This window comes from Platichthys flesus, chromosome 7 (assembly GCF_949316205.1).
Source record: "Platichthys flesus chromosome 7, fPlaFle2.1, whole genome shotgun sequence".
Classification (NCBI taxonomy): Eukaryota; Metazoa; Chordata; class Actinopteri; order Pleuronectiformes; family Pleuronectidae; genus Platichthys; species Platichthys flesus.
In genome coordinates, this window is record NC_084951.1 from 21,686,764 (window position 1) to 21,713,699 (window position 26,936).

Consider the following 26,936-nt stretch of genomic DNA (forward strand, 5'->3'; position numbering starts at 1 on the left):
TTATTTTACAGATTGTCAACCAGGCTACAATCATTAAACCCTTTGCTCTCAGCTTGCACTCTATGTATAGTCTCTATTACGTCGTATGATACCAAATCAACCATAAGCATATTAGCAACAAGCACACCCTTCATTTGTCTTTAACTTCCTGTCCCTACAGGAAGTGGGAATGTTCTGCGTTGTGTAACTTGACGTCTGCTGCCTGTGATCACCTTCCACCTACATTATAGCAAATATTTGAGTAGTTTTATGCTCTGACATAGGGAGTGAAGGACTAACAGAGCTGGAAGGAAACAACAGAGACGGGCAAACACTAGCCGCTCTTTACGTAACCGCTCTGGAATCAGCTAAGTCACTCGTAATATTCACGGTGACTGTTTTGTAATGTTCTGTTTCATAACGACATGATATCATAACATGTTGTTTTCACTGTGTGATGATAGAATATTTCCTCATCAAAGATACAGTCCCAGCAGAGACTCATCTGGTTTTTGTTACAGTATCACACACACACAGTTGGCCCATGACGTGGGCTTTAAGGCAGAGTATCCTGAATCATATCATGAATAAGATATATTACAGTTTCCCTAAATTCAATCATGCAAACAACCACATTACAAAAACTCATAGATATCGGTCCCCCCCATTGTTTTTCATCAAAATCCATGAATTATTCCCTGAGAAAACCGGGAAACCCGATGCCAGAGGAAGTAGATCCTGGTTTGGCCCCTTTGTCCAGATCTCTGCCAAAGCGCTATGATTCTCTCTTGGCCGATGTCTAATTCTTCCTCCAAGTTTCGTGGAAATCTTTTTAATTGTTTTTGCGTAATCGTGCTGACAAACAAACAAACAAATGAGGGAAAACACCCTTGGCAGAGGTAAAAAAAATAAAAGCGGCTGCATAACACCAACCATGATCATGTCATGTGACGTCATCCTCCAAAACATAAAAATTAACGCTAAGCTGTTATTCATTAATCCTTTAAATCGAAAACAAAAACAAGCACATTCTCCCTGAGAACATTTCACACACACACGCACACACACACAATCACACACACAAAGACACACACACACACGCATACGAGCGCGCACACAGTGTCAGCAGAGGGTAGAGTGGTTTGGCAGAGTGGAGGCTAATTAACATTAGTGAGGGAATACTTAATCACCAGCAGCCAAGATAAGATAATCCCTGAAGATGGAGAGCTTCAGCACACATTCAATTACAGCACTGAGCAAACACATTGCACACCACAGTCACACACACACACATACACACGCTTCAGATGACTTTAAGGTCAACATTCCTGCCTCTCTCAAGGTCAGCCGCCCTGATAACAACACAACACGACACAGATATGAAACGTTCATACCAAACCTCTGAAGATATCAGTACAGTTTTCAGACGGGACTCGCAGTTCTTCTCACGAGGACGTCATTTTAGTGCCAGTGCAGCTGACACACGTTTCAACCTCAGTGAGAAGCCGCTCACTCCAGGCTGGAAGTCGGGTTTTGTGCATCTAAACCTCACAGGTTTAGACGCACAAAACGCAGTAGATACAACATGTGTTGTATCTACTGCACAACACCCTCTTTACCTGTTACTTTATTTGTCTCTGCAATAACGTCCACGTGCGATGAAGGATAAACACGCTGCTCGCAAGTTAGACAGTCGGATGTTTTCCTTCCACTGTTTTTATTTGGCACCCGTAATGGATCACCTTACTTCATCGCCCCCTTTGCCGCCTAACGTGAATCAAACTCACCTCATCAATGAACATGTTTTGAAGCCGAGTCACATCAGGTTATTAGAAAACAACTCCCATGATCCCACGCTGCTTCACAATGTCATCAAACCACATCTTCTGTTATGGTTTTAAGCGGCCACAGCAGCATACTATACATACTTTTAAATAGCATAATTAATAAAGGGTTACTGCTAATCAATACAAATTATACTAACCCAGCTCTTGTAGTTTATTCATGGTTAACATGCCTCCTGTCACAAGGTGGGAAGGGAAATATTTTATTGCACACCTCCTCCTGTAATGTTTGTTTGTTTCTCCCTCTCTCACGCCGTCTGTCAACCTCTCTATCTCGCCCACAGTATCCTGTTTGCAGACATCGAGGGTTTTACCAGCCTGGCCTCTCAGTGCACAGCTCAGGAGCTGGTCATGACACTCAATGAACTCTTTGCCCGATTTGACAAGCTGGCATCGGTAAGTCACTGCAGTCACTCGTCTCCAATGTCTCATGGCACACGTCCACACACGTCCACAGGGTCAGGCTTTCTCTGCCGGCCTCCAGGACCTGTGCTAAGCTACGATAAGCGAAAAGTGTCCTGGCCACAGATTCATGCTTAAAGATTTGGCTTCACAAAGTTCAAAAGTTTACTTGCAACAGGTTTTTCTCGCTGCGATCCTTCTTCCTGTTTATCATAAGACACATTCCCAGATACATTGAATCTAAATAAACACAAGTTAAACTAAAGCTAAAATAAACCTCCAGTAGTTTCAGTTACACTAACAAGGGGGACACGTCTGAAGTTACCAAGTTTGTATTAGTAGCTCAGTAAGTAAACACTGCAAGAGGAAACTAAAAAGAGGAATTTGCATAAATATAATTTGCATAAGCAGGTCGTTGAAGTGGAAAACATATTGATTGGTTTAACTAACACTGCTGGATATGTTATCTTGATACATAAACTGTGAAATACACTGTGGTTTAACTCAGGGCGAGAAGTTCTGAGCACATAGGTTTCTCTGAAAGAGTGATTCTGATTACTTTGACCAAAACCTGTTTGAGTGTTTAAAGGTCTTTGATGTTATCGTATCGTTTTATATAAAATGATGCTGATGAGCCAAACGATGAAGTATTTTGTTAATTGTGAAAGTTGCACACTAAAGTATAAGTTAACAACACTATCGTAACATAATTTTAACACATGCAACATCTTCTGATCCCTTGCAAAATGACATATTACTTTAGTCACGTGATAGTACAACTGTATTCTCTTAAATTTAGATTTTATTTTGTTAAATTACACTTTATTTTCGTATTACAAATGTACTCTTGTAAAATTTAGACATTATCCTAAGTTTCTTTCTGTATAAGTGACCCTTATACTTCTAAACGTTTCCTTTCCTTCCTCCTCTCCTCCCCTCTCTCTCTTTTGCTTCATCTATCCCTTCTTCAGGAGAACCACTGTCTACGTATTAAAATCTTGGGTGATTGTTACTACTGTGTGTCCGGGCTGCCTGAGCCCCGGGCCGACCACGCTCACTGCTGTGTGGAGATGGGTGTTGACATGATAGAGGCCATCTCGTGAGTAGAGCTCCCGTTCGTGCGAGTGTGTGTTTGAAAAGTTTTGTCCTCTGCTGATCCTCTGCTCTGTGGCTCCCCTGCAGGTTGGTGCGTGAGGTGACAGGGGTCAACGTTAACATGCGCGTTGGCATCCACAGCGGGCGCGTGCACTGCGGCGTGCTCGGACTCAGGAAGTGGCAGTTTGACGTGTGGTCAAACGACGTCACGCTGGCCAATCACATGGAGGCGGGAGGCAAAGCCGGGTGAGAGGAATAAACACGGGTTCACACGCGTTTACGGAAAAGTCTGCAACATACAAACTTTTCCATAATTGATTAATCTGACTCATTTTCTGGATCATTAAATTAAGCAGAACGTTTTTCTCCTTCTTGCTTAAACTGTTTAATTTAGTTTGTGGGAATATACTTAGTTTTGTTGTTATCTGTTTATAGTGGAGCTGCAACTCAACTATAATTTTTATTATAGATTTATCTGATTATTTTCTCAATTGATTGATTATTCGATATATTTACCTTTTTAACTGATATCAAAACAGTTGATCACTTTATGAAACATTTAAACCTCTTTTCCCAATAAGACATTTATTGATCAAGTCAAGAACGACAACAAGCCCAATGTCAGACTTTTTAAAACTGGGGTGAAAAACGTCCCTGTAGTCTGATGTGATGTTATTTGTCCCTGCAGGCGGATCCACATCACTAAGGCCACGCTGCAGTATCTTAATGGAGACTACGAGGTGGAGCCGGGCTTCGGAGGAGAGAGGAATGCGTATCTGAAGGAGAACAGCATCGAGACCTTCCTGGTCCTCGGCTGCAGTGAGAAACGGGTCAGTGCACGAAAGACGCACACGGCTCAGGTTTACAAATTTAAACTTGAAACTGAATTGAAAAATTATTGCAGTTTTTCCAATTGAGGCCGAAAGAACCCACTGATGCTTTAGTGGGTGTTCAGAACAGAAATAACCCAAACTTTAAAAGGGCCGTGTCGAGGCGGGCGGGATGCTGTCAGTTCTTCAGACACAGTGGTTCATAACAAACAGAGTTTAGACCCACGCTACAGATCCCATTTAAATGAATGAGGGGGCTGCTTCATTTCACACAGGGAACAGTTGGTCTAATGCTGGTGGTGTGTAAATAAAGATAGATGACATAACTCCTCCTCAAAAGTGAGTCAAAGCGTCTTTATCACCACCTGGTGGCTGGCTGCAGTGTAGGTTATAAATCCCACTTCCTCCCTGTTAGTGGATGGGACATGGAACACACTAAAAAGGCCAAAGAACACATCAAATGCATTTTTCTTATTATTTCTTAGGTCATTCTTTATTGATTTATAATTTTAGTTTTAATTAGTTAATTGATGTGATTAAAATGGAGTGAGACATGATTGACAGCTGAGACTGACTCACGATCGGACAAATGGACGTATCGGCATCCATTTTGTCTCCATATGTGCAAAATGGCAGCGTTTGTGTCGCGTGGGTTTTAGCTTTAGATTAGAAATGGAGATGTGTCATCCATCTTTATGAACAAGTCTTTAGTTGAGACTTGCAGGTCAACAGTGACAAAACTTTAAGAACTTCTATTACCGTTCCCTGTGTGTTGAGCGAGTTATTCAGGCCTTCCTGTTCTTGCCTCTGAGCAGAAGGAGGAGAAGGCGATGATGGCCAAGATGCAGCGGGGGAGAGCCAACTCACACGAGGGGCTGATGCCGCGCTGGGTCCCTGACAGAACCTTCTCCAGGACCAAAGACTCGAAAGTCTTCAGACAAATGGTGAGGCTCAACATCAACACGCTCCTCTGTGCCGACAGAGCCAGGCTGCCCGAGTCTTAATTTGTGTCCGTCTGTTTTCTTCCTCAGGGGATTGATGAGAGCTCCAGTAAAGACAAGTGAGTAGCGACTCTGTTAATGTGTGAAGGGAAACCTGCTGTTTTCTTTATCGCCCGTCTGATCTGCGTCTCCTCTCTTTGCAGCCGCGGCGTTCAGGAGGCCATGAACCCGGAGGATGAGGTGGATGAATTTCTTGGGCGAGCCATTGACGCTCGCAGCATCGACCAGCTACGAAAAGACCACGTGAAGAAGTTCCTGCTCACCTTCCAGACCTCCAGCCTGGAGAAAAAGGTTCAAACTGAAAAAAAATCTGATTACTTCCTCGGCTTCTTCAACCTGTGCTTGCTCTGACGCTCTTCCTTTCTTCTTTTCCGTCTTAGTATTCTAAGAAGGTGGACGATCGTTTTGGAGGCTATGTTGCTTGTACTCTACTCGTATTCTGCTTCATATCCTTCATACAGATCGTCATCTTTCCACAGTGAGTACTGCACACATCATAATACCACAATGTTAATCCTTTAATATTTACTGTCTGTGTTATTTGGCTCTTTTTACATCTGTAGTTTGGTTCATTTGGTTTGGACCAAATATGAATTTTCACCTTTTAGTTCTGGACTGGTTCAAACTGACATAGTGTTGCAAAGAGGAAGGATTAATTACGGTAGAACCCTTTATCTTTTGACTCACCGTTTCATGAGGAACGTGAAATTAAGGAAATTAATTAACTTGTTTTTCATAAAAAATGTATTTTATCAGACAATAACAATAATTCTAGCTATAAATGAAAAAAACACAAATATATCGAACTTAAATTGATGAGTTTTCATATTGGTGCATATCAGCAAACAAATAGAATAGAAGAGCTGGTCAGTTAAATGTACTTACTTAGTCTCAAACTGGGATTAATAACATGCAGAAATATTATATGTCGCTTTTAACAGACCGACTTGTTAGTGCTGTAAAGTTTTATTGTGTAACTTTTAAAATACACAGAGTAGGACACAAGTGAACCTCTGTTCTAACTCATCAGGGGAAATCCTCATACTGACTCACTGCCAAGTTATACCATTGTTACAGGTGAATATATTGAGAGGCTTATACAGAAAGCTAATAGATCCTTAAAACAAATGTATACTCTAACAGTCCTGTGGTTAGTGGGTTTTGATTTCACAAAAAAAAAAAAAAAAACACACAAACACTGTAGTTGTTCTCTGTTGTGTCCCGGATTAGCCAGAGTTGGATCGACAGTTTTTACACCAGCACCAAATGAACCAAACCGAACAGAAGAGCAAACCAGGAACGCTGAGTTATAAAATTCACTTCTGTTGTGTCCCTGCAGCACCCCAGTCATGCTGGGAATCTACATCAGTATCTTCTTCATTCTCGCCAACATCCTCTTCATCTGTGCCATATACTCCTGCATCAAGGTAGCGGAGCTCATCAAGATAAATGAACAGAATCCTGGCTCGTAATTTCTAACCACTCACTGTAAATGTGTGTTTGACCCGTGGTTTCTTTGCTGTAGCTCTTTCCAGCTGCGATGCAGACTGTTTCAAAGAAGATTGTCCAGTCTCGCACCAACAGCACCCTGGTTGGAGTTTTCACCATCATCCTCGTCTTCATCTCTGCCTTTGTTAACATGGTAAGTGTGAAAGTAACTGCTGCTCAAACATCGTCATCTACATCAAGCTGAATGAAGTTTAAAAACACACTGAAACTATCTGAAGTCCATAGTAACAATTTTTAAGTTTTGTTTGTACAAAGCTTTGACCACAGTGAAGCCAAAACTGACCAAATCCTGATTTCGTGGTGTGATATCAATACACGTATACAACAACAGCTCTGATACTGGTATTTAGAATGAGGGATGTAACAAAGCATAATTCATTACTGCATTTTTCAGGTATCTCCACTTTACTAGAGTATTTCTTTTTTACTTTTACTCCCCACATTTGATCACAGATATATGTCCTTTCTTCTCCTTATATTTCCAAAACTTTACTTTAATTTAGATGCAATTAAGGTAAATTACCAGTTTTATTTTGCATAATTGAGCACCACCTAAAACACTTTTTTACTTTTATATTTTGTTTACATTTAAGAGTCATTACTTTTATACTTTTATGAGTAAAGAGGTTGAATAAGTCATTATACTTCAACAATAGTAAAGATGTTAAATGAGTACTTATACTTTCACTTGAGTTGCTTTTAACTCAAGTAGTTGACTGTCTACTTGAGTAAAGAATGTCACCTATGGTTAGTTGATGAATCAAAAACCTTAACGTGGATGCACAAACTCAGTTTACCAGTCATTTGTGTTGAAAACTGTCATGAACATGTGTGCACGTGTGTTTCCCGCAGTTTGCTTGTGACACGACGAGCTTAGCGACGTGCGTTGCAGAGAAGCTGAACACCACTGCAGCCCTGGTGACGCCCTGTCTGATCCGCAGCTTGAATGTGTCTGCTGAGGGGGGTCTGGAGATCTGTCCCAGCAATGGCCCCTCCTGCCCCTTCCCTGAGGTGAGTTCATCTCACGTCCCCATGTTTTAGTTTGGGTGTTTTTTGTTCTGACATGTGCTGTGGATCATACCTCTGTGTGACGCCGGCCTCTCCCGCTCCTGTCAGTATTTCAGCTACAGCGTGCTACTGACGCTGCTGGCCTGCTCGGTGTTCCTGCAGATCAGCAGCATAGGGAAGCTGGCCCTCATGCTGCTCATCCAGCTCATCTTCCTGCTGCTGGTGGAGTGGCCACAAGTAGCACTGTTCGACAACGCCGACCTCTTTGTCACCTCCAATGCCATGTGAGTGCCACTGGATGCACATAGAGAGAGAGTAGGACACAGGATTAGGCTTTTAGATCGCACACAGACTTTTTTTAAACATTTCCTCAGCTCAAACAAATTCTTGGTCATATTCTGTCTTGTTTACTTATTCATTAATATCATATTTCCTGATGGAAATAATCCTTTAGTTACTTAAGGTTAAAATTTTAAATATAATCTGGAAATAGTAAATAATTTGGCCCAATTTGTTAGTGTTTTAGCATTAAAGCATTAAAACCATCATTTGATATCAGTTTTTTTTCCTGATTCTGTGTTCAACTTTTAAAGGACTTTTAATTCATCTATTATGATTTATTGTTGGACTCTGTGTTTATCGTTCTGGTTCGGTCACACATGCACAACTTTGTCAGTGGCAAACTTTCGCCTTCTGTTCAGTTCCAATCTGTGAGATTGAGGGGGCGTGTAAACATTCGCTTCCTGTGGCGAGGCGCATCGCAGCACGGCTTCACATGGAGTTTAACTTCGGTGAACTTTAGCCTGAGATATTCAATCTTCAATAAAAGGTTCGGTAACTGGAAAGGCAGAGGTATCCAAAAACACTGAGGTAAAAAAGGCAACAAAGCAAAGAACAGGAGGAAACCACGATGAACACACCTGACAGAACAAAGTGGAGAGGAGGGATCGCAGGGTTTAAATAGGAGTCACCAAGAGTCAGGTGCAGAGAATCACAATAATCAGGGAAGGGGGGGGGGAAGGCAGACAAAGACGGGATGTCAAGTGAGACCCAAGGGTAGGTAACAAAATAAAACAGGAAATAACTGATTGTGCAAAAATGTAAAGAAGAAAACTCCGGCACCACAGTGCTGGTTTTACCATGTGGAGTTTGCATGTCCTCCCCGTGTGTGTGTGGATTTTCTCCTAGTGCTCCGGCTTCCTCCCACATTCCAAACACGTTCAGATTGAGGTTGGGGGGGCGCTCTTTGTGTGTCGTTGTATGTTGGTGTCTCCCACCTCTCGCCCGATGTCTGCTGGGATTCGCTCCTTTCCATTTCCATTTGAACGTATAGACAAAACTAAATAAAGGTGTATACAACAGATACACAAAACCAATTAAGGAAAAAACAAGATAAAAGTCCATAAACACAGAGTCCAACAAAAGTCAACATTAAGTCCAATTTGACAATATTTAAAGATGAATTGCAATATATCATGTATAATAATCTGACTTTTTTTTTTTCCAGTGATTTAAATGAAACTAATCAATGGTAAGATCTACAATTAAAATACTATCAATATAATAATTATAATTTGTTCTATGTAACCAAATGTTTCTTTTGTAATTTCTTTCCTTTTAGGTCCAGTTTCAATGAAACTACAAACCAGTGGTAAGATTGTTTTGCATTTGAAGATTTTTATCTCCTTCTAATATTACAGCACCTTTAATAAATGTACTCATTTACTTAACTACTGCACCGTTCAAAAATTTCCGTTTGGTGTTGTAAATATCTACTATTTACAAGTCAGATTATTATTTACGTCACTACAAAGTGCTTTACGAATAAAATAAGAGATTCAAATACACAAACACAAACAAACTAATTGAAGCATGACCACCCACTACATTAATAAAAAGTAGAAATAGGTAAAAATAGTTCCTGTATCTTTAAACCTAGTGTGACCATGAGTCTGTCTCTCCACAGCCCATTTGTTGTGACCAAAGTGTCCCTGAGGGTCATGACTCCGGTGATCCTCACAGTCTTTGTCCTGGCACTGTACCTGCACGCCCAGCAGGTGGAATCCACTGCTCGCCTCGACTTCCTGTGGAAACTACAGGTATGTACCGCTCTACACCACTAGAGGGCACCATTTGACTTGAACTGCAAACAGGCTGTTAACGCTGCTGCAGAGGCCTCAAAGTTCTCCATGAAACAAACAAACGTGTCATAATAAGAGATGAAGACATCTAACAAAGACGCTTCACTCCCAGGCCACAGAGGAGAAGGAGGAGATGGAGGAGCTGCAAGCCTACAACCGTCGCCTACTCCACAATATTCTGCCTAAAGACGTGGCCGCCCACTTCCTGGCGCGTGAGCGGCGTAACGACGAGCTGTACTACCAGTCGTGTGAGTGCGTGGCCGTCATGTTCGCCTCCATCAGCAATTTCTCCGAGTTCTACGTGGAGCTGGAGGCCAACAACGAGGGAGTGGAGTGTCTCCGGCTGCTCAATGAGATCATCGCCGACTTCGACGAGGTGAAGTATTTGTAAAAAAAATCTGTGTGTTGCTGTTATTCTGCAGATTTGACCTCTGCTCAGTCAGTCCTAAAACATACGGCATCTGAGGAACATGTGATGAGATTATGCTGGCAAAAAGATCAAAGTTCACGGCAACTTCACAAAACATTGAATTGGGTTTTTGGCCTTATCTCAAGAATGAATGCTCTAATTATGATTTTTTTTTTTATATATCTAATTGAATATTATTATAATATTTTATATCCAAAAGTTCAAAAGTCAATTTCATTGACATCATAATGTTCTGCAGAATATGAAGCACAGTGTGAATGTGTGTGTGTGAACAGGTGGATGGCAAAACTGAACTGTAAAGTGCTTTGAATGGTCATCAAGACCAGAAAAGTACAATATAGATACAAAGCATTTTACTACAATGTTCAGTAGAAACTACCCGTTATTTCACACCATAACTCAGGACAATAAGGAGATGATGGAGATACACAACAAGCCCTGATTCTATTTTTTTTGATTTGTGTCTCAGATCATCAGTGAAGACAAGTTCAGGCAGCTCGAGAAGATCAAAACCATCGGCTCCACCTACATGGCGGCCTCCGGCCTCAACGACTCCACCTACGACAAGGAGGGTCGCTCCCACATCACTGCACTGGCTGACTACGCCATGAGACTAAGAGAACAGATGAAATACATAAACGAGCATTCTTTCAACAACTTCCAGATGAAGATAGGTACAGGGATATGAACGCTCTCTATCTGACATATTAATGAACTAGTAAGACAGCAGCTTTTGTTGATGCACTGTGATGTATTTCTTTCTTCAATTCCCAGGTCTGAATATTGGACCTGTGGTAGCAGGGGTCATCGGGGCACGGAAGCCTCAATATGACATCTGGGGAAACACAGTCAACGTGGCCAGTCGTATGGACAGCACGGGTGTACCTGACCAAATACAGGTACCACTTTCTGTCTAACCACTTTTAAAATTCAGCCTAAACAGGGGTTTTAAATTCAAAACACCAATTATATGTTTTTTAAGTCAAGGTGACAGTAGACTGGGTTTTGTTTTAATACATTTTAGAACTAGAATGACATTCAAAAGAACGCACACCTCCACCTTGGCCCACCAGTCCTCTAAAATTAAATAAAGCTTCATAGGTACATATCTCCTGAATGTCCTTCGTTAAGATCCATGAATTATTCACTGGAATGTCAACGTCCTATCTCGCAATTTCAAAGAAAGTGACAAAAAACATTCCTGGATCCTCCACCTGATTCGGAATTAAAGAGTTCAAATTGTCCCTAAAGGCCGGCGCCTGGTTCTGCAACTACGGCCGCCGCTTTGTCGAGGGACTTGTTTTAATTTGTGGGTCTCCAAGGGTTGCGCGTGTTGCAAAGCAATTCACCGCCAGAACACTATGTCGAGTAAAGTTTTTCGAAGAAGACGGCCTTAGAGACGCTTTCTTTGTGTGTGGTCGATTGTTTATGTACATTGCCACTGTGGCTCCTCATAGCCTTTTTCTGGCAGACAAATCCGCCAGTCAGTGACGGGTTACACAAGTGGTCATACTTTTGGATTTCTTCTGCCAAACGCTCTCCTATTGGGTCCATATTCGTTCTTCTTAATCTTCCTTGGTTTCTGCCGGTATTATGGGGCATGAACCCGGAAATGTGACTCCGGAAAGGATGTAGTTATCAGACCAATCACAGCCTTACGGACTGCGTAGCTTTGTCGTATAGTTACAAAAATGTTGGGACGCACGCAAGGGGCTCTTGCGCTTGCAAGTCCTTGCTTGTCTCTGAAAACGCAGAACCATGGGGCTGGTCTTAACCCTCTGATTCTTCCCTGAACAAACATCAGTAACATAATTATTAATTTAAATTTTAAAGACAGATTTATGCTCCTGAGTGAAATTGTGGTTGTAAACTATTCGTTATGCCTCACAGCTCAGAATATGTACCTTTTCTTCAAGCAGCCAGGTGACTGCAAAACAAACAAAGTCAACAGGTTTGAGGAAATGAAGGTTTTCCAGTTTGTCAATTGTCAGCAAAAGGCTGTTGCATAAAATACCAGTTTGTATTAGTGTGTGGATTCCTGACAAGAGCCCGTCAGGACCTGTCGAGGCTCAGATAATCATTTTGAAATGATATTCAGGTTTCGGGCGTGTGCATCTGGGCGGATATTTCACAGTGCACATGTTGCAATCTGAGAAAACAAATAACCTTGCGTGAAAGAGAGCTTACATCAACTGCATCTGGTTTGGATACAAAACACAGAGAGCCTGTCGGACTGGGTCGGGCACGGTCAGTTTTCTCTCTGGCTCAGACGGATTCAGATACAACAGATGTGACTCAAGCTGCTTTCCAGTGAACGTGTGTAAACATTGCCCATATTCTAAAGAAGTGCACCTCTTAAAATGCACCTTTTTTATTTTGAGCAAATCAAGCTATAAACACAGCAGTGATATATTATTTAACTTATAAAGCTGATATGACAAACATTTTAGGAAACAGTTGTTTAATTCAACTAAACACGCAATGCATAGGAAAAAGACTGGCATCATTAAAAGTTTATTTTTCTGACCAACCTCATATATGGAACTGTGTCTGGCTCAAAAATAATTGTTTACCCGATTTTAAAAAAGTGAATATGATATATTTGGGGTAAAACGTATATCCCGTGACGGTGCCTCCTCCTGCTCTGCTCACAGGTGACCACAGACCTCCACCAGGTGCTCGCAAACAAAGGCTACGTGCTGGAATGTCGTGGGGTTGTGAAGGTCAAAGGTAAAGGGGAAATGACAACCTACTTCCTGAATGACGGACCGCCCAACAGTTAGCAGCCGTGGCGACAGCAGATGCTGGGACAATTCCCACGGCCTGGACACGGCACCACTGGGTGAGGACTCAGTGTGAGGGCGCGACTAAAAACTAGGGATGCCATCACTCGAGTCCCCAGCGAAGAGGAGAGAAAACCCTTTCAGGACTTCAAAAAGGAAAGTGTTCTTGATGAGAGGAAAATGTTCTCGGTTGGCAGCCATTTTGGCCCACATACATGTTGAAGGACAAGTGTTTTTCTCATGTCTAGCCTCTCTCTCAGGCTTCTTGAAAGATGCAAAGTCTGTTTATTTAAAACAACGCCTTTTAGCCTGTGTCAAAAGAAGATTAACGCTGTACATAAGGCTACTTTTTAATTTTACTTTGTGTTTTCTTTTTTCCCTGTATTTTTTATCTCATGAATTATGAACAGGTACTCATATTTTGTTTTCTGTATTAATTATTTATTTCGATCTCGATGTTTTGTGCAAACGGTCCTTTATGAAGAAGTGTGAATACATATGTGCACAAATATCCAGTTTATTACACAATTATAAGTGTGTATGTACATGCATATTTGTGTGTGTATGAATATATATGTATAAACTGAGGAGAAATATATTGACCAAAGACTAAAGTATTTACTAAAAGCAAGGCAAGACATATTTGATATGTTCTCGCTAATGTCAGCAATGACCACCGCCTCCGTTTTTTTAGGCAGCAGACCTGAACCCTTTGTCTTTTTTGCCCGACTGCTGGCAGCAAAGGCTGCTTGGTTATTTTCATAAAATGTGTACAATTTATTTATTTTGTCTGTCATTCAGGCAGCAAAACGCTGATCAAATATGTTCTAAATTATAATGTTGCCCTCAACCTCTAGACAAAACTGCTAAAGATGACTATGGATGTTATTGGAAAGTGAAATATATATTTTTATCTCCGCTCTCTGGGGGGTTTAAATAGCTTCGACTAGAATTAGGATCCTCCTCATTGTCATTTTATGTCAGGTTGGTTCCTTAGAGCTTGAGCAGCCCGTGCACGGCGGGTTTCAGCCATAACAGTATGTTGTCAACTATGGCTCCTTCCCTTTCAGACAAAGTATTTTTTGGTGCAAATGGAAATGAAGGAACTTAGATCAGAGAGTTGTTCCAGAGCCATCTGGACAGGATAGGTGGGCCTTGGATTTCAGCGCAGTGATCCCACACACCCTGATTCTTCTATGAAGAAGAAATAGATGAAGGAAAAAAAATATAAATATATTGATTTTGACTGAATACTGTGCTTTGTAATCCAGGAGGGGCATAACTATTTTCACTGTGAGGTTTTTATGATACAACAAAACTGCTTTCTTGCCAAACATAACCGCTTTGAAGCATGTCTGATTGTGGTATCTTGTTTTCATTTATGTTTGTTTTAATGTAGGGTATTTTGTATCACTTCTGTATCCATCATTTGTATATTCTTAATGTTGTTATTATTATTCTGATGATTCTGATTAATTATTAAGCTTATTATGATCATTTCATTCCAATGATAAGGATCAAAGACCAGCACGCTTTCTAGTAAAACGCCAGTTGAAAAGCTCAAGCTCACTGGTACCAACTGATCAACTGCAGCCAATGAATTCAACTGTTCAATCCTAATGTACAATACAGTATTTCAACTGGTGGTAGGTGTGATGATCATGTATAGATAGTAATAACCATTAGCTGCCTTTGCAGCAGAGCCTGAGTGGTGTATGCTCACGTAAGCATAGCAGTAAACACACATTTACAGATGATTCACTGTGCTTTTTATTTGATTTACGCCACTATTGCAGTATTGTAAATCTCAGTCAGACTTCGAAATGAGCTCTCCCGTCCGTACATTAAACTTCAAGGTAGTAACATCCCTGGTGTAACACTATGTGAACAGGACAGGCAGAATTAGTTTGGCCGACATGCATACTTCTTTTATTATTTCCCCCCGCTCAGTCTTTCAGTGGAAAAAAACTACTAGCTGAGTTTGATTGCCTTAAGTTAATATAAATCAAATTGTAGAATAACACTTAACAGGAACTGTGCCTGCTTGCTCTGTCTGGACTGCTGACTTTTGAACGGAGAGAACGGGATAAGGGCTTGTCGAGAAGTAAAACTTCTAATCATCGCGGGGATCTTTGTTTCTCCGCCTTTCGACTTTTGTTATCAGGGGAGAATCAGCCCTGACTTACAGCTCTTCCGCCACACTCTAACAATGGCATCCAACAGTTGATCATGTTTGTACCAAAGCCAGCTCACGCAGCCTCGTGCTATCGGCCCCCTGCTGTGCAATGATACTTGGCCTCGGGGAACAGTGGGTGCACCACAGTACAGCAATGTAAGGGAGATCACCAACTATCATGTGAACTGTGACCAATGATGAGAGATTCATATAAGCAAAGAGTTTATAGAATGGACATGAGTTTATAAAAAATGTGCATTGTATGTATCCTATTTCTATTGGCTGTCCATAGACTTGTGTTGATTGTTAACTCTTGGGATGTTTTTTTTTTGGGGGGGGGGGTATGAGAGGGGAGGAAGGTTGTCCCCATACTACTGAAACAGTGTTTTGCTCAGGCCTGATGAATCCTTCCGCATTTGTTTTTGTTTTTTATTTGTATTTTCCCTGAGTTGGAGGAGTTTTGAGAGGGGAGTGTTTTTGCAAAGCTGAAGGACGACACGAGTTGAGGACTATGACAAAGAGAAAAATAACATTTCCCCTTGAAGAAAAAATAAAAAACATCAATGGCTGTTTTTTTTGGTCATATGTTCAATTTTGGTGTTAGATGTGCTGTGGATATGTATCAGCTGGTGGCTGATAGGAAGTGAGGGATATAGAAGTGTGGGTTAGGGTTAGGGTTAATTTGATCTCTCCACAAAAGATCAAATTTCTGTCTCTGTGGTTCTTTCTTTAGAAGAGACTCTTGCACAAGTTTCTTGCTACACATTATTCATTTAAATGCGGGTGACAGACTGATATTCCCACCTGAACTAAAATTATGACTTTGCCCTCGCAACACAACAACTTCATTCTCAACATTTATTCCCAAATCCCCCCCCCCCCCAAGTGGCGCCAATACTCCATCAGAGCGCCATTATAAAACTATTTGTACTCAATGACCCTGCTTCAGATGTGATTAGAGTTTAAACAAGTACACAAAGTTTCACTTCTTTTACTCTGCAGCACAGGACCCCAGAGATATTGTCAAAGGTAAATTAGTAAGAATTAGTTAAAACCAGTTTACGAAAGAAAATACGTTGCTATTCGTCACTCTATTTTACAGTATATTCTAGTCTATCCTATTCTATCCTATTCTATTGAATTCTATTGACTTCTATTCAATTATGTGTAATTCTATTAACTTCATATTCTATTCAATTATATTCTATTAACTTATTTTCTATTATATTAACTTCTATGCTACTCTACTCTATTCTATGCTAATCTGTGCTGTTCTATTCTGTAATGTTATACTAACTTTTTTTATATTATATTCTTTTACAGCATGACCATAACATTAAACTCAATTTGTTTAGCACCTTTCATACAAGACATACAGCTGCTTTACATATAATATTTTATAATTAAACATTTATAAATATTTCAACTTTCATTCATTTCAATTCTATCTATTACATAATATGATGTTATATTATGTTATATTATATATCATCAGTTGCTCAGAAGCGGTCATTGTTCTCGTCGCTGAGGCCCCGCCCACCGGCAGGTCGTGTGACGTCACGGGACTCGACAGTGATGGGAAGTCGAGTGAGCGCTGGTGAGTTTCTGCTAAACCAATAAAATCTCTTAAATCTGCCGTGTCACCCCAACGGGGAAGTGGCCAGGACACAGGGACACACACAGAGAAACAGACAGACACAGACAAACACACTGAGATACAGACACAGACACACACACAGACACAGATAGATAAAGCAGCCGCAGACTGTTTGTCAGTGAGCCGGTGAAGTGTGTTTTCCTCCGGGCTCTCGGAGGCTCTTTTATCTGCCTGGTTATCAGCTCGTTACCGGACATGTGAGTAGAAGCAGATCGTCTCATCGTTTCATTGTGTGTCTGTGTGTGTGTGCGTGTAGCAGTTGTAAGCTAGCAGTGAGGAGTTGTCATGTTGTCATAACAGCGTGCGAAGCCCACGAGCAGCTTGTTGTTCAGCGTTAGCTTACTAGCATACATCACACACTAGCATCACGTTCCTACATGCATGAACACAGTCAAGTTTGAAAGGTCTCTCTGTCCCCGAAAGGACAACACGTTAGCCCGGGTTATCCCTGACGTGTTAGCCCGGGTTATCCCTGACACGTTGGCCCGCAGGTATCCAGTCTCACCGCGGGGCTCAGCAGGAGGTTTAGTTCTCCTAAATACGGGATTTGTTGGAGGATTTGACTAATATCATTATAGTTTGTGTGTGTCAGGCTATTCCTGGAGCTGCTGTGACCATTCTGACAGAGATCCCTCATGCATCCTCTGCCCAGTGTTGTTTCCTCTTCCAGCTGGGAGAAGAGTAATGGGAAAAATTACCCAGTTAGAAAAACTTTTAGATTTATCCCCTGTTTAAAGTCCCTTTGAGATCTAATGTCAAAGCAAGATCAGATAACACAAAAACGTACTACAACTCAGCAAACACAGAGCCGTACAGACATCAATGGCAAAAATGATAGTTTATAGAAAGCACTTGTTAAAAGCAGTGTCATTGTTCCATGAAAACTAAATTTGTTGTTATTTTAAACACATCTGACAGTTTAAATATATTTAAAAATCCCAAACATTTGAATGTTTCAGGTTTGTAACTGGGAGAAATCCCAGCTATTATTTGTATTACAACTTGTTAAAACAATTTTATTTAAATGTATGGGATTATTGTTTGGACAAAACAAGACACCAGATAATGTCAGGTTTTGTTCCAGGAAGCTGTGATCGGGACTTTTCACCGTTAACTGATGTTTCAAAGACCAAATAATGAACCAATTACTGGATTGCATAATATGTCATTGTGTACTCAGTTTATTTCTCTTCTTTTTATCACCAAGTGTGCATTGTGGAACATAAGGAAGTCTGTGGTGAGAAAAGTGAGTAAGTTCCTGGTTTGACTCAGTTTAAAGTTAAGTCAATCTAAACCGAATATTTCCTCCTCCTTCCTTATCTTCACATGTTGGATAGTGAAGGAGGAAGTAAAGAAGGAAATGGTTTGGTTTTGCACATTTACAATTTACATTTTTCAAACAATGCTGTTTTAAAAAATTGCAATCTGTATTTCTGACTGATTTAGCCATCTATTGAGATGCAGCTAATTACATTTTTTTGTAGTTGGCAGCACAATGTTGTCCTTGTTTGCTTTGTTGTTGTGTGCAGTATCTATACCTGCACGATGTTGGGTAATGTCACGTGTTCGTTTATCCCAAATATGAGAAGAGCCGGTCGGATCTTCTCATATTTGGGAAGTATTTATTTGGGAAGTATTTATTAAGAAGCAATGAAAAGTTAACAGCATAGTTATGGGCATTCATGCACAGCCTCGGCTAAATCAGTAGCACGGGGTAGTCAATAGTCGCGCCGAAAAGAGGATGATGTAATAATAATTATAAATGTAGATAGATAGATAGATAGATAGATAGATATATTACAGTAGGATGTAATGCATAAACATTCACAACCTCCAAACCAAAACAACACCACTCTGTCTGTACCCCAGAACCTGGGGCAGCTGCTTGAACTCTGTGTCATTTTGAATGAGGCTAAGGGAGATATGCTTAATATAAAAAGCTAAGTATGACATAAAGTTAAAGTACAGTATATTGTATGCCACATATTCAAAGTCTCACATCAGGCAGCGGCTTTTATCAAACCTCTTATCAAGACAGGTGTGAGACTGACCAGTGAGGTGACGCATACACAGTTCTAGCCAACTTCAAGATTAACACTAAGCAGCAAAGGTTATTATAAGTCATGTTGTGAAGGCCATATATCTGGCCCAAACTGCTCCTTCCCCAACCCTCCTTCATTATGTGGAGAGTACAGTTCTATTGCCATCTTCACAGATACACACACACACAGAGAAGCTAGAATTTAAAATCCTAACAGTACGGTGGTTTTAACTTGTGAACCTGCATTTTGTGTTTTTCTGCTTTTAGAGGAAATGAGTCGCATCCCTCTCTCTCGCTCTGAGGTTTTTGGGGAGCTAAGGAAGGAGCTGCATGAAGATGAAGAGTTCCATCAGTCCGACGTTCACGTCTTCATCATCATGGGAGCATCGGTGAGATCGGGGGGGGGGGCATGGTCACAGTCTAGGAAGTGGTTGTTTGAGTAAAGTGTAAATAAGTACGCTGTGAAATTTAAAACAGGAGATAGTGATCTGGAGCAATCTTCAACACAGAGAAGTTACTGTGTGATTACAAAAAAAGAGGGTAAGGACCTTTTTGGCCACAATTTCAAAGACAGTGTGTTGCAGTCTTTGAAACTACTGCAACAGTTGTGCATGAAGGAAATGTTGAAACTGATTTCACAGAGCTTCTGCAAACAAGCAGAACAAGTCAACTGAGCTTTCAAAACCCTAAAGATAAGAAACTGAATACTTTGCTCTGCTTGATCCTCTTTTCTGTTTTATTTCAGTCATAGTGAGGAGTTACAACAAAGTCATTAGGATTGTTTTCTGAGAACTTTGAGGAAACCGGATCCTCGGAAAGGAATATTTGCATTTAAATTAGCTGATATGTGATTAAAGTATAAAATAAACCGGGAATTTTATCTGAGACAAATCTTATCTCAGTCATGTTTATGCATTACACAAAAGCCACTGAACAGATACCACAAAACGTGGTGGAAGGATGGGATAGGGAAGAACCAAGATTAGTGTCTTATTTCTAAAGAAATGATACACAAATATTTATTAAACAAATTGGGCATACTCAGTGGGATGTTGGGGCTTGGCATAGATGTACATGCTCTACGAGAGCCTTTGAGTCATTGCTATTTTACTGCTAAAGTACAAAAGATGGAGTGAAACAACCAAAGAGCATAATGGAAATGTCCTCTTTCACTGTTTGCTATTTCCTCATACTTGTCAGATGTGGAAACCAGGAAGTAAAATAGTTTCCTTCTTTCTTTGTCAATGTTTCTTCCACTACTCTAGTCAGCCTTAAAACGATCTAAGTATATGTCCTCCCTGAAAAATGTTGTGTATAACTACAAATAAGAGAACACAATGTTAAAGAAGAAGCAAGAGTCTTTCTATCTGTGAAAACATGTAAAATAAACACCCTAACTTATAACAGCTTTGTTGCCACTGCCAAAACCATCTTTTCTGCAAAGTAATTTTCAAAGAACCAGTCTTTTTTTATTTGTCATAAAAACACGTCATCAAAGATTTGTTTTGGTTTAGTTTCTTCTAATCAGGCTTCTTTCAGCCGGTTATTTGCTGTGTCCTTTCTCTTGCTGCTGCTTTTTTGCAGTGTCACCGACAGTCAGCGTTTTTCTTTCAGTGTGAAACACAGGCAGCTCAGATGAGGAGCTGGGCGGCTCTTTGTGCAGCTGTTTGTTTGTGCATGTTTTATTCATGTGTTGCTGCAGGTGTTTCAGTATGTGTACTGAAAGCTCCTTTTTTAAATTTTAACAGCCTTTTCACATGTATAACTAAGTGAATACACAAAGTCATGCCACGTTTCCAAACATTTACTTACTGATACTAAAATCAATAGTTGTTTCTCTCTGAGGATGTTGGAGGTGTGACTGAGGGCAGCCAGTTTGTTTCTGATCATGTTGTAAGATACTCTGCGTACACACCAGATGAGATGTTGGGAATGATCCCTGGCCTGCGCAGCCATTGTTTTGTTCTGTGAGACTTGTCAAGCAACACTAGCAAAAGGTGTCATATTTGCTGTGAGTGAGGCACTAAAGCACCACGTTCCTCCACATACAGCAGGACAGACTGTTACCGGTTGGCTGGTGGTCCTTGCTTCCTGTGGGATTACTTTCACCAAGTAAAGCAGCCTAGTAACCCAGTACCACGTGGTATTGCAGCATCTGGAGGCTTTTGTGTAGTAAAATATGATTACAACTTCGGTTCAGTGGACTGGTTTAATTAGCACCACATTAACAAAAGTACACAGTGTCAGCCGATAATGATTGTGTACATAACCTGTATTTTGAAGGTGAAATCATTTTTCTTGTCATGTGGTTGTGTCCATAGGGGGATCTGGCTAAGAAGAAAATCTACCCAACTCTCTGGTGAGTGGAACTCTGACCTCAGATAAAGGCTTACTACACTATTTACACATCAGAACTGAATAAAGGACATTACTCTCATCTGAACTGACCACATACATCTTTATTTATCTCCCAGGTGGTTGTTCAGAGACGGCCTCCTCCCAGAGCAGACTTATTTTGTCGGCTTTGCTCGCTCTGACTTGACAATAGATGCCATCAAGACTTCCTGCATGCCGTACCTGAAGGTGAAATTAGACATTTGAGATGCAGCTTTTTTTCTTTTTTTTTAAGTCTCTCACAGATTATTGCTCCAAGTAGATTTATAAAAAAAAACATATTAAACCAACAAGTAGGTACATAAATGCATAAAGCTCCTTTTTATCTCCAAATTAAAACTGAAAGGTCAATTTATGTTCCCCTCATTAATTCTCTGTTATTCATTATTGTATTAATATCTACAATAAGACAATTCAATGCCACAGATTTGAATGTTGTCATTTCTTTCTTTTTCAGTATTTGACATTTGATCACTACTTCTTTTTTCCGTTTCGTCTTTTTTCCCCACTATTCATTCTTTCACTTTTCTTTTTCTGTCATGTGTTCAGGTTTTTCTTCTATTTAAATGGATTGTTTACTTTCTTTGTGTACAAGTTAACGGCTGCTCTTTTTCACAATGTGTTGTTAAACTTTGATTATGGTTATAGCATAAGTTTATGCTTAATATGTACAGAAAAATACGTTTCAATTGTTAACCACAATGTCAGTCAATCATCAACAGAAATGTCATAAGTCATTAGAGTCCTAATTATGTTAAAGCGACTTTCTCCTTCCCCCAATTGGTCAGAAAAATCTGTTATTAAACAGTCAATTCCTGATCTACGCGCTCAAGCTGTTGTTTCTTCATTTTGAAACCCCCCAATTAAATCCTTGCATGCATAAATGTTCCCCCCTCTGGCGCAGGTGGCGAATACAGATGCAGAGCGGCTGTCGGCCTTCTTCAGCAGGAACACATACATCAGTGGAAAATATGTAGATGAGAGTTCCTTCTCTAAACTGAACACACACATTCAGTCTCTGCCTGGAGGAACTGAGGCAAACCGTCTCTTCTACCTGGCCCTGCCTCCTACCGTCTACCACGACGTTACGAAAAACATCAGGCACCACTGTATGAGCACGAAGTACGTTCACACACACTTCCCTTACTAACTGCTCTGTATCTGCGATTGTAAATTTACTCAAAACACCGAACTCAATCTCTAAGATATTTTTCATTTCAAGGGATACAAACAAATCCCTCAAATAACATGGGAATGTAGATTTTATATTATATGAGACATTTACCAGCTTCAACACCAGTACCCTGGTTCAGAGGTGTGTGTGTATTTTTGGGAAATTAATCGGCATCACTGGGAGTTCTGGATGCATCCCTAGTTGAAACCAGATATCCAAGTGATAGTTTTTTTTCAAATCCATTTATATTTAATGAGGACTTGTTAAGTCGCAGACATGTCTCTGTACAATGCTACGCAACCACAAACTGCAGCCCTCAAAGTAACATTGCAGTATTTTCTCCCTTCCCTCTCCTAATAAACTGCTGTCTGAGTGGATATGACTCTTAAGAGAAAAAAGTCTTGCCCTCATCTGTTTCCTCCTCAAGTCGACCCAGTGGAACGACAAAAAATCCTCAGTTGTCAGTGCTCTTCTGTGATTCTTGCCTTACTTGCTCTCCAGTTGAACCAATCTAAGTATTATAAAAGTTCTGTACCTACAGTGTCTGGTGTCATTGATGAGATGAGTCAGAAAAAAGAACAGCACTGGTCCTGCTTTCTTCATTTCCTTCTCTGTGGTTGTGTGTCTGTGTAGAGGCTGGAGCAGGGTGATTGTGGAAAAACCATTTGGACATGATCTTCAGAGCTCAGAGGAGCTCTCCTCTCACCTCTCCTCCCTCTTCACCGAGGAGCAGATCTACCGTATTGACCACTACTTGGGCAAAGAGATGGTGCAGAACCTCATGGTGCTCAGGTAAGAAAATCAGCCTCGGATAAAGTTGTTTTTATTGATTTTTTTATTTTAGCTTTGTGAGTATTCTGATTATCAGATGCTGTTAACTTGAATAAAGTTTGCTCGTGAAAATGTATGGGAGGAACAGAGTCCCAGATAGCCTGACCTGAATTTATAACAGATTTTATTATCATTCCTATCAGATAATTATTTCAGAATAGGGTCAATGAAACAGTAAACTTAACATTAGTAGCTTATATTAAGAAGATAAAGTCAAATAAAATACAATATAATTTTGACACAAGATGGAAAGAGATAAGAAACACAATACTATACATAAAAAACTGTTAAATACAAAGTCAATACAAAGTCAAGTCAGTTGGGAAGACTGGGATCGAACCCCCGACCTTCTGGTTAGAGGACAACCCACTCTAGCACCTGAGCCTGAGTACCCATGCCCCCCCTGCGAATTGTTTCTTTATTTCCGTGTAAAATAACAATCTCCTTTTGAGTTAAGGTAATTTAATGCACTTCAGTTTCAGCTTGTCTTCGTTCGAGAACCCCTGTGAATATCACACAAAGTAAATGGAAACTGGGTCTTAATAAGGAACAAAGCAGAGAATAAATGTTTATGGATGTTGTCTTGAACAGCTGTCCCTCGTGCTGCGCCTGCCGCTGAGCAAAGAAAACCATTATGTGATCTCCGTTGCAGGTTTGGGAACCGAATCTTTGGGCCGATCTGGAACAGGGACAGCCTGGCCTGTGTCGTCCTCACATTTAAAGAGCCGTTCGGCACCCAGGGACGAGGAGGCTACTTTGATGATTTTGGGATCATCCGGTGAGGGGAATGAAATCGCTTGGATTTGTCTTTGCAGTGTAATGATGAAGTTTAATGCCATATCCAGGTTTAGAGTGGAGTTATATAAAAATTAGAATAGGAACAGCTTCTTAAAAACTGTGCGCAGAAAATCCTCACCACCACATGATCTGTTATAATTTGAATTAAGATGATAACGACCATCACCTCCTCCTCCTCCTCCTCCTCCTCCTCCTCCTCCTCCTCCTCCTCCTCCTCTCCGTGTCTTTTGTGTGACCACGTGTTCCTCTTGTCACGATCAGAGATGTCATGCAGAACCACTTGCTCCAGATCCTCTGCCTGGTTGCCATGGAGAAACCAGCTTCCACCAGCTCTGATGATGTCAGGGATGAAAAGGTAAAAAAAAAAAAAAGAGAGAACCAGGCCTTTGTTTGTGTTGTGGAATAATTCATCTCCACAGCACTAACTCCTTCAAGAGTCACATCAGGTGTTTCACTTCCTCTTTTCCTTTTGTTGTCGCCCTGTTGACGGTGGCTTAACATCAATCAAGAGTTTGGTTTATTAGGTTGTGAAAATAAATCTCTTAAAATGTGCTGTGGGTGAAGTGGGTCACGCTGAATCAGTCAGGTCAGCTGTTGTAACAGGTTATTCCACCTCCCTCCATGTATTTGTGTTCTCTCTTGTAGGTGAAGGTGCTGAAGTGCATCGCCCCCGTGTCCATGTCGGATGTGGTGCTTGGTCAGTACGTCGGGGATCCAGAAGGCGAAGGAGATGCCAAACTGGGTTACCTCGACGATCCCACAGTCCCTAAGGGATCCACTCAGGCCACGTTCGCCACCGTTGTGCTGTATGTGCACAACGAACGCTGGGACGGTAAACACACTTTGCCCTTGACAAAAGCAAATACTTGTCATGCCACATTTTGCTGCGTTCTTTCATAATCTTTCATAACGCCCTGGCATGGACTTCATCCTCATCAGGCGTTCCATTCATCCTTCGCTGTGGCAAAGCTCTGAACGAGAGGAAAGCCGAGGTGCGGCTGCAGTTCACCGATGTCCCGGGAGACATCTTTGGAAATCAGTGTCACAGGAATGAGCTGGTGGTGCGTGTGCAGCCCAACGAGGCCGTCTACGCCAAGATGATGAGCAAGAAGCCCGGCGTTTACTTCAGCCCTGAGGAAACTGAGCTGGACCTCACATACAAGAGTCGATACAAGGCAGGTTCAGGCTGATTTATTAATACTACTGTACGTACGAGAAACAAAACTAACAACGTGTGGCTTCTTACAAAACTAACAACGTGTGGCTTCTTTTTTTAGGATGTGAAACTTCCAGACGCGTATGAACGTCTCATCCTGGACGTCTTCTGTGGGAGTCAGATGCACTTTGTGCGCAGGTCTGTCTTTTTGTTTTTGCATCTGTCTCATCTTGACATGGAAACTAATCCAGTCTTTTGTAAGCGCTTTGTGAGTTAACGTTTTTCAACACTAGATGGCAGCATAGTGTTTAATTTCCCTTCTCAGCCCTGGCATGGACAAATCCACAAGTTGTAAAACTGTTTAAATTTTATGATATGACAGCTGTGCTCTTTATGACTGCCTTACATTTTTTTTGTCTCTGCAGTGATGAACTACGACAAGCATGGAGGATCTTCACTCCTCTCCTTCATCACATAGACAAAGAGAAGCCCAAACCTATTCCATACAAATACGGGAGGTAGGAGTTGTCCTTCAGTTTGCCTTTTTAACCCCAAGAGGAGTTCAGTACAGAGAGATGCATGTGATTGTTTCTCTTTTCTTTCAGCCGTGGCCCAGCAGAAGCGGACGACCTCGCAAAGAGAGTTGGATTTAGCTACAAAGGCACTTACAGATGGGTCAACCCTCACAGACTGTGAACTGCAACAGAGTGAGGGCGGAGTAGAGGGAGGGTAGGATAGTGGGAGGGGTGCGTGAGTGGTGTCGTCTTCCAGTACTGGAGTGTCTCTGAGGGAGGAGGCGTTTCCACCGTGTGGATCCATCACAGTAGCAGAACAAGAAAGGCGATATTTAAAAAATATATTTCTCAGGTGTAGTTATTATTCCATGAAGCCAGTTCAGCAGACACTCTAAAGAGAATGCTGCTGCCTTTATTTGAATTTAGATGTGGGACCAAGTCAGTTGGAGGGGGAACAAAAAAACACAATCTGAAGCAGGAGATTTTGTGTGATATACAATAAATGTCTGAACTGGCTCCATGTCCCCGTCTCCTTGGAATTAGGTCTTAATTTGACAGGATGGTAAATGAAATAACGAGAACAGAACACATCAACAACACAACACTCAATCTGAGTCACGCTCACCCAGAGTCAAATCTTGACTTCACTGCTCCAAAGACGCTGACTGGACTGAGCAGAGACCAAGAACAACAGCCGTCACTCTTCAAAGCATTTGATTGTAGAACCTTTTATTGCATTTATTAATCCCACTTAGTGGAAGCTATTCTTACAACTCATGCTTGCTCCTCTGCCTTGGATCAAGCACGTCATGTTAAAGACAAATAGACTGTGTGGTTTGCAAAGGGGCCAGGCAGCATCACTTCTTAACATTCATACTGATATAGTCTTATATTAAAGTGTAAAGTGAGCTCTCTCTTGTTTAGTAGTTTTATTAACTTCTTGAAATTTTTCAGGTTTATTTAAGTTGCCGATTTATTTTTTGTTCCATATTTTAAAAGATGCAGACGGCAGTGGAGTCTCACACAGGTCAACAATGAATGTCTGATGACGCACTGCGGTTCGCTGCACGCTCATGTAAAGCTAGCTACATTGCCACAACTTGTAATAAAACTCTTTTGCTTCTGTTCTTGTGTCATGTGGTTTCTTACAGGTTCACATAAGCTCACAAGTG

The 26,936-nt window shown here is 41.0% G+C and overlaps 2 protein-coding genes across 4 annotated transcripts in view; both read left to right on the plus strand.

Annotated features, from left to right (window-relative positions):
* LOC133956504 (adenylate cyclase type 6-like) overlaps positions 1-15,767 on the plus strand; it is a 38,613-nt gene extending 22,846 nt beyond the window's left edge. For both annotated transcript variants that reach the window (XM_062391614.1, XM_062391615.1), the window contains exons 6-24: positions 2,108-2,219; positions 3,197-3,324; positions 3,408-3,566; positions 4,009-4,150; positions 4,966-5,094; positions 5,182-5,210; positions 5,295-5,442; positions 5,532-5,629; positions 6,491-6,578; positions 6,677-6,793; positions 7,513-7,671; positions 7,777-7,952; positions 9,176-9,199; positions 9,290-9,319; positions 9,635-9,767; positions 9,922-10,185; positions 10,709-10,913; positions 11,014-11,138; positions 12,894-15,767. In XM_062391614.1, the coding sequence (XP_062247598.1) occupies positions 2,108-2,219; positions 3,197-3,324; positions 3,408-3,566; positions 4,009-4,150; positions 4,966-5,094; positions 5,182-5,210; positions 5,295-5,442; positions 5,532-5,629; positions 6,491-6,578; positions 6,677-6,793; positions 7,513-7,671; positions 7,777-7,952; positions 9,176-9,199; positions 9,290-9,319; positions 9,635-9,767; positions 9,922-10,185; positions 10,709-10,913; positions 11,014-11,138; positions 12,894-13,022 (2,395 nt within the window). In that variant the 3' untranslated portion in view covers positions 13,023-15,767. The remainder of the gene's footprint in view (positions 1-2,107; positions 2,220-3,196; positions 3,325-3,407; positions 3,567-4,008; positions 4,151-4,965; positions 5,095-5,181; positions 5,211-5,294; positions 5,443-5,531; positions 5,630-6,490; positions 6,579-6,676; positions 6,794-7,512; positions 7,672-7,776; positions 7,953-9,175; positions 9,200-9,289; positions 9,320-9,634; positions 9,768-9,921; positions 10,186-10,708; positions 10,914-11,013; positions 11,139-12,893) is intronic.
* A 1,097-nt stretch (positions 15,768-16,864) lies between these two features.
* On the plus strand, positions 16,865-26,889 carry LOC133957250 (glucose-6-phosphate 1-dehydrogenase). Of its 2 annotated transcripts, XM_062392736.1 has the most exons (14): positions 16,865-17,052; positions 18,063-18,101; positions 19,164-19,285; positions 21,218-21,255; positions 21,371-21,479; positions 22,195-22,412; positions 23,098-23,256; positions 23,948-24,073; positions 24,355-24,448; positions 24,739-24,925; positions 25,033-25,268; positions 25,371-25,447; positions 25,675-25,767; positions 25,855-26,889. In XM_062392736.1, the coding sequence occupies exons 3-14, from the start codon at positions 19,169-19,171 to the stop codon at positions 25,943-25,945; spliced, it is 1,545 nt and encodes a 514-aa protein (XP_062248720.1). In that variant the 5' UTR covers positions 16,865-17,052; positions 18,063-18,101; positions 19,164-19,168; the 3' UTR covers positions 25,946-26,889. The 2 variants fall into 2 exon arrangements, with proteins under 2 accessions (XP_062248720.1, XP_062248719.1); XM_062392735.1 differs by lacking the exon at positions 18,063-18,101 and having other exon boundaries at positions 16,866-17,052.
* The last annotated feature ends 47 nt before the right edge of the window (positions 26,890-26,936 follow it).

Bases quoted from the DNA above. Each gene is read 5' to 3' on its own strand.
- LOC133957250 (XM_062392736.1), top strand. From the start codon at position 19,169: ATGAGTCGCATCCCTCTCTCTCGCTCTGAGGTTTTTGGGGAGCTAAGG. The intron at 19,286-21,217 runs GTGAGATCGGGG...TTGTGTCCATAG, and splicing joins TCATCATCATGGGAGCATCG to GGGGATCTGGCTAAGAAGAA. The intron at 24,074-24,354 runs GTGAGGGGAATG...TGTCACGATCAG, and splicing joins GATGATTTTGGGATCATCCG to AGATGTCATGCAGAACCACT.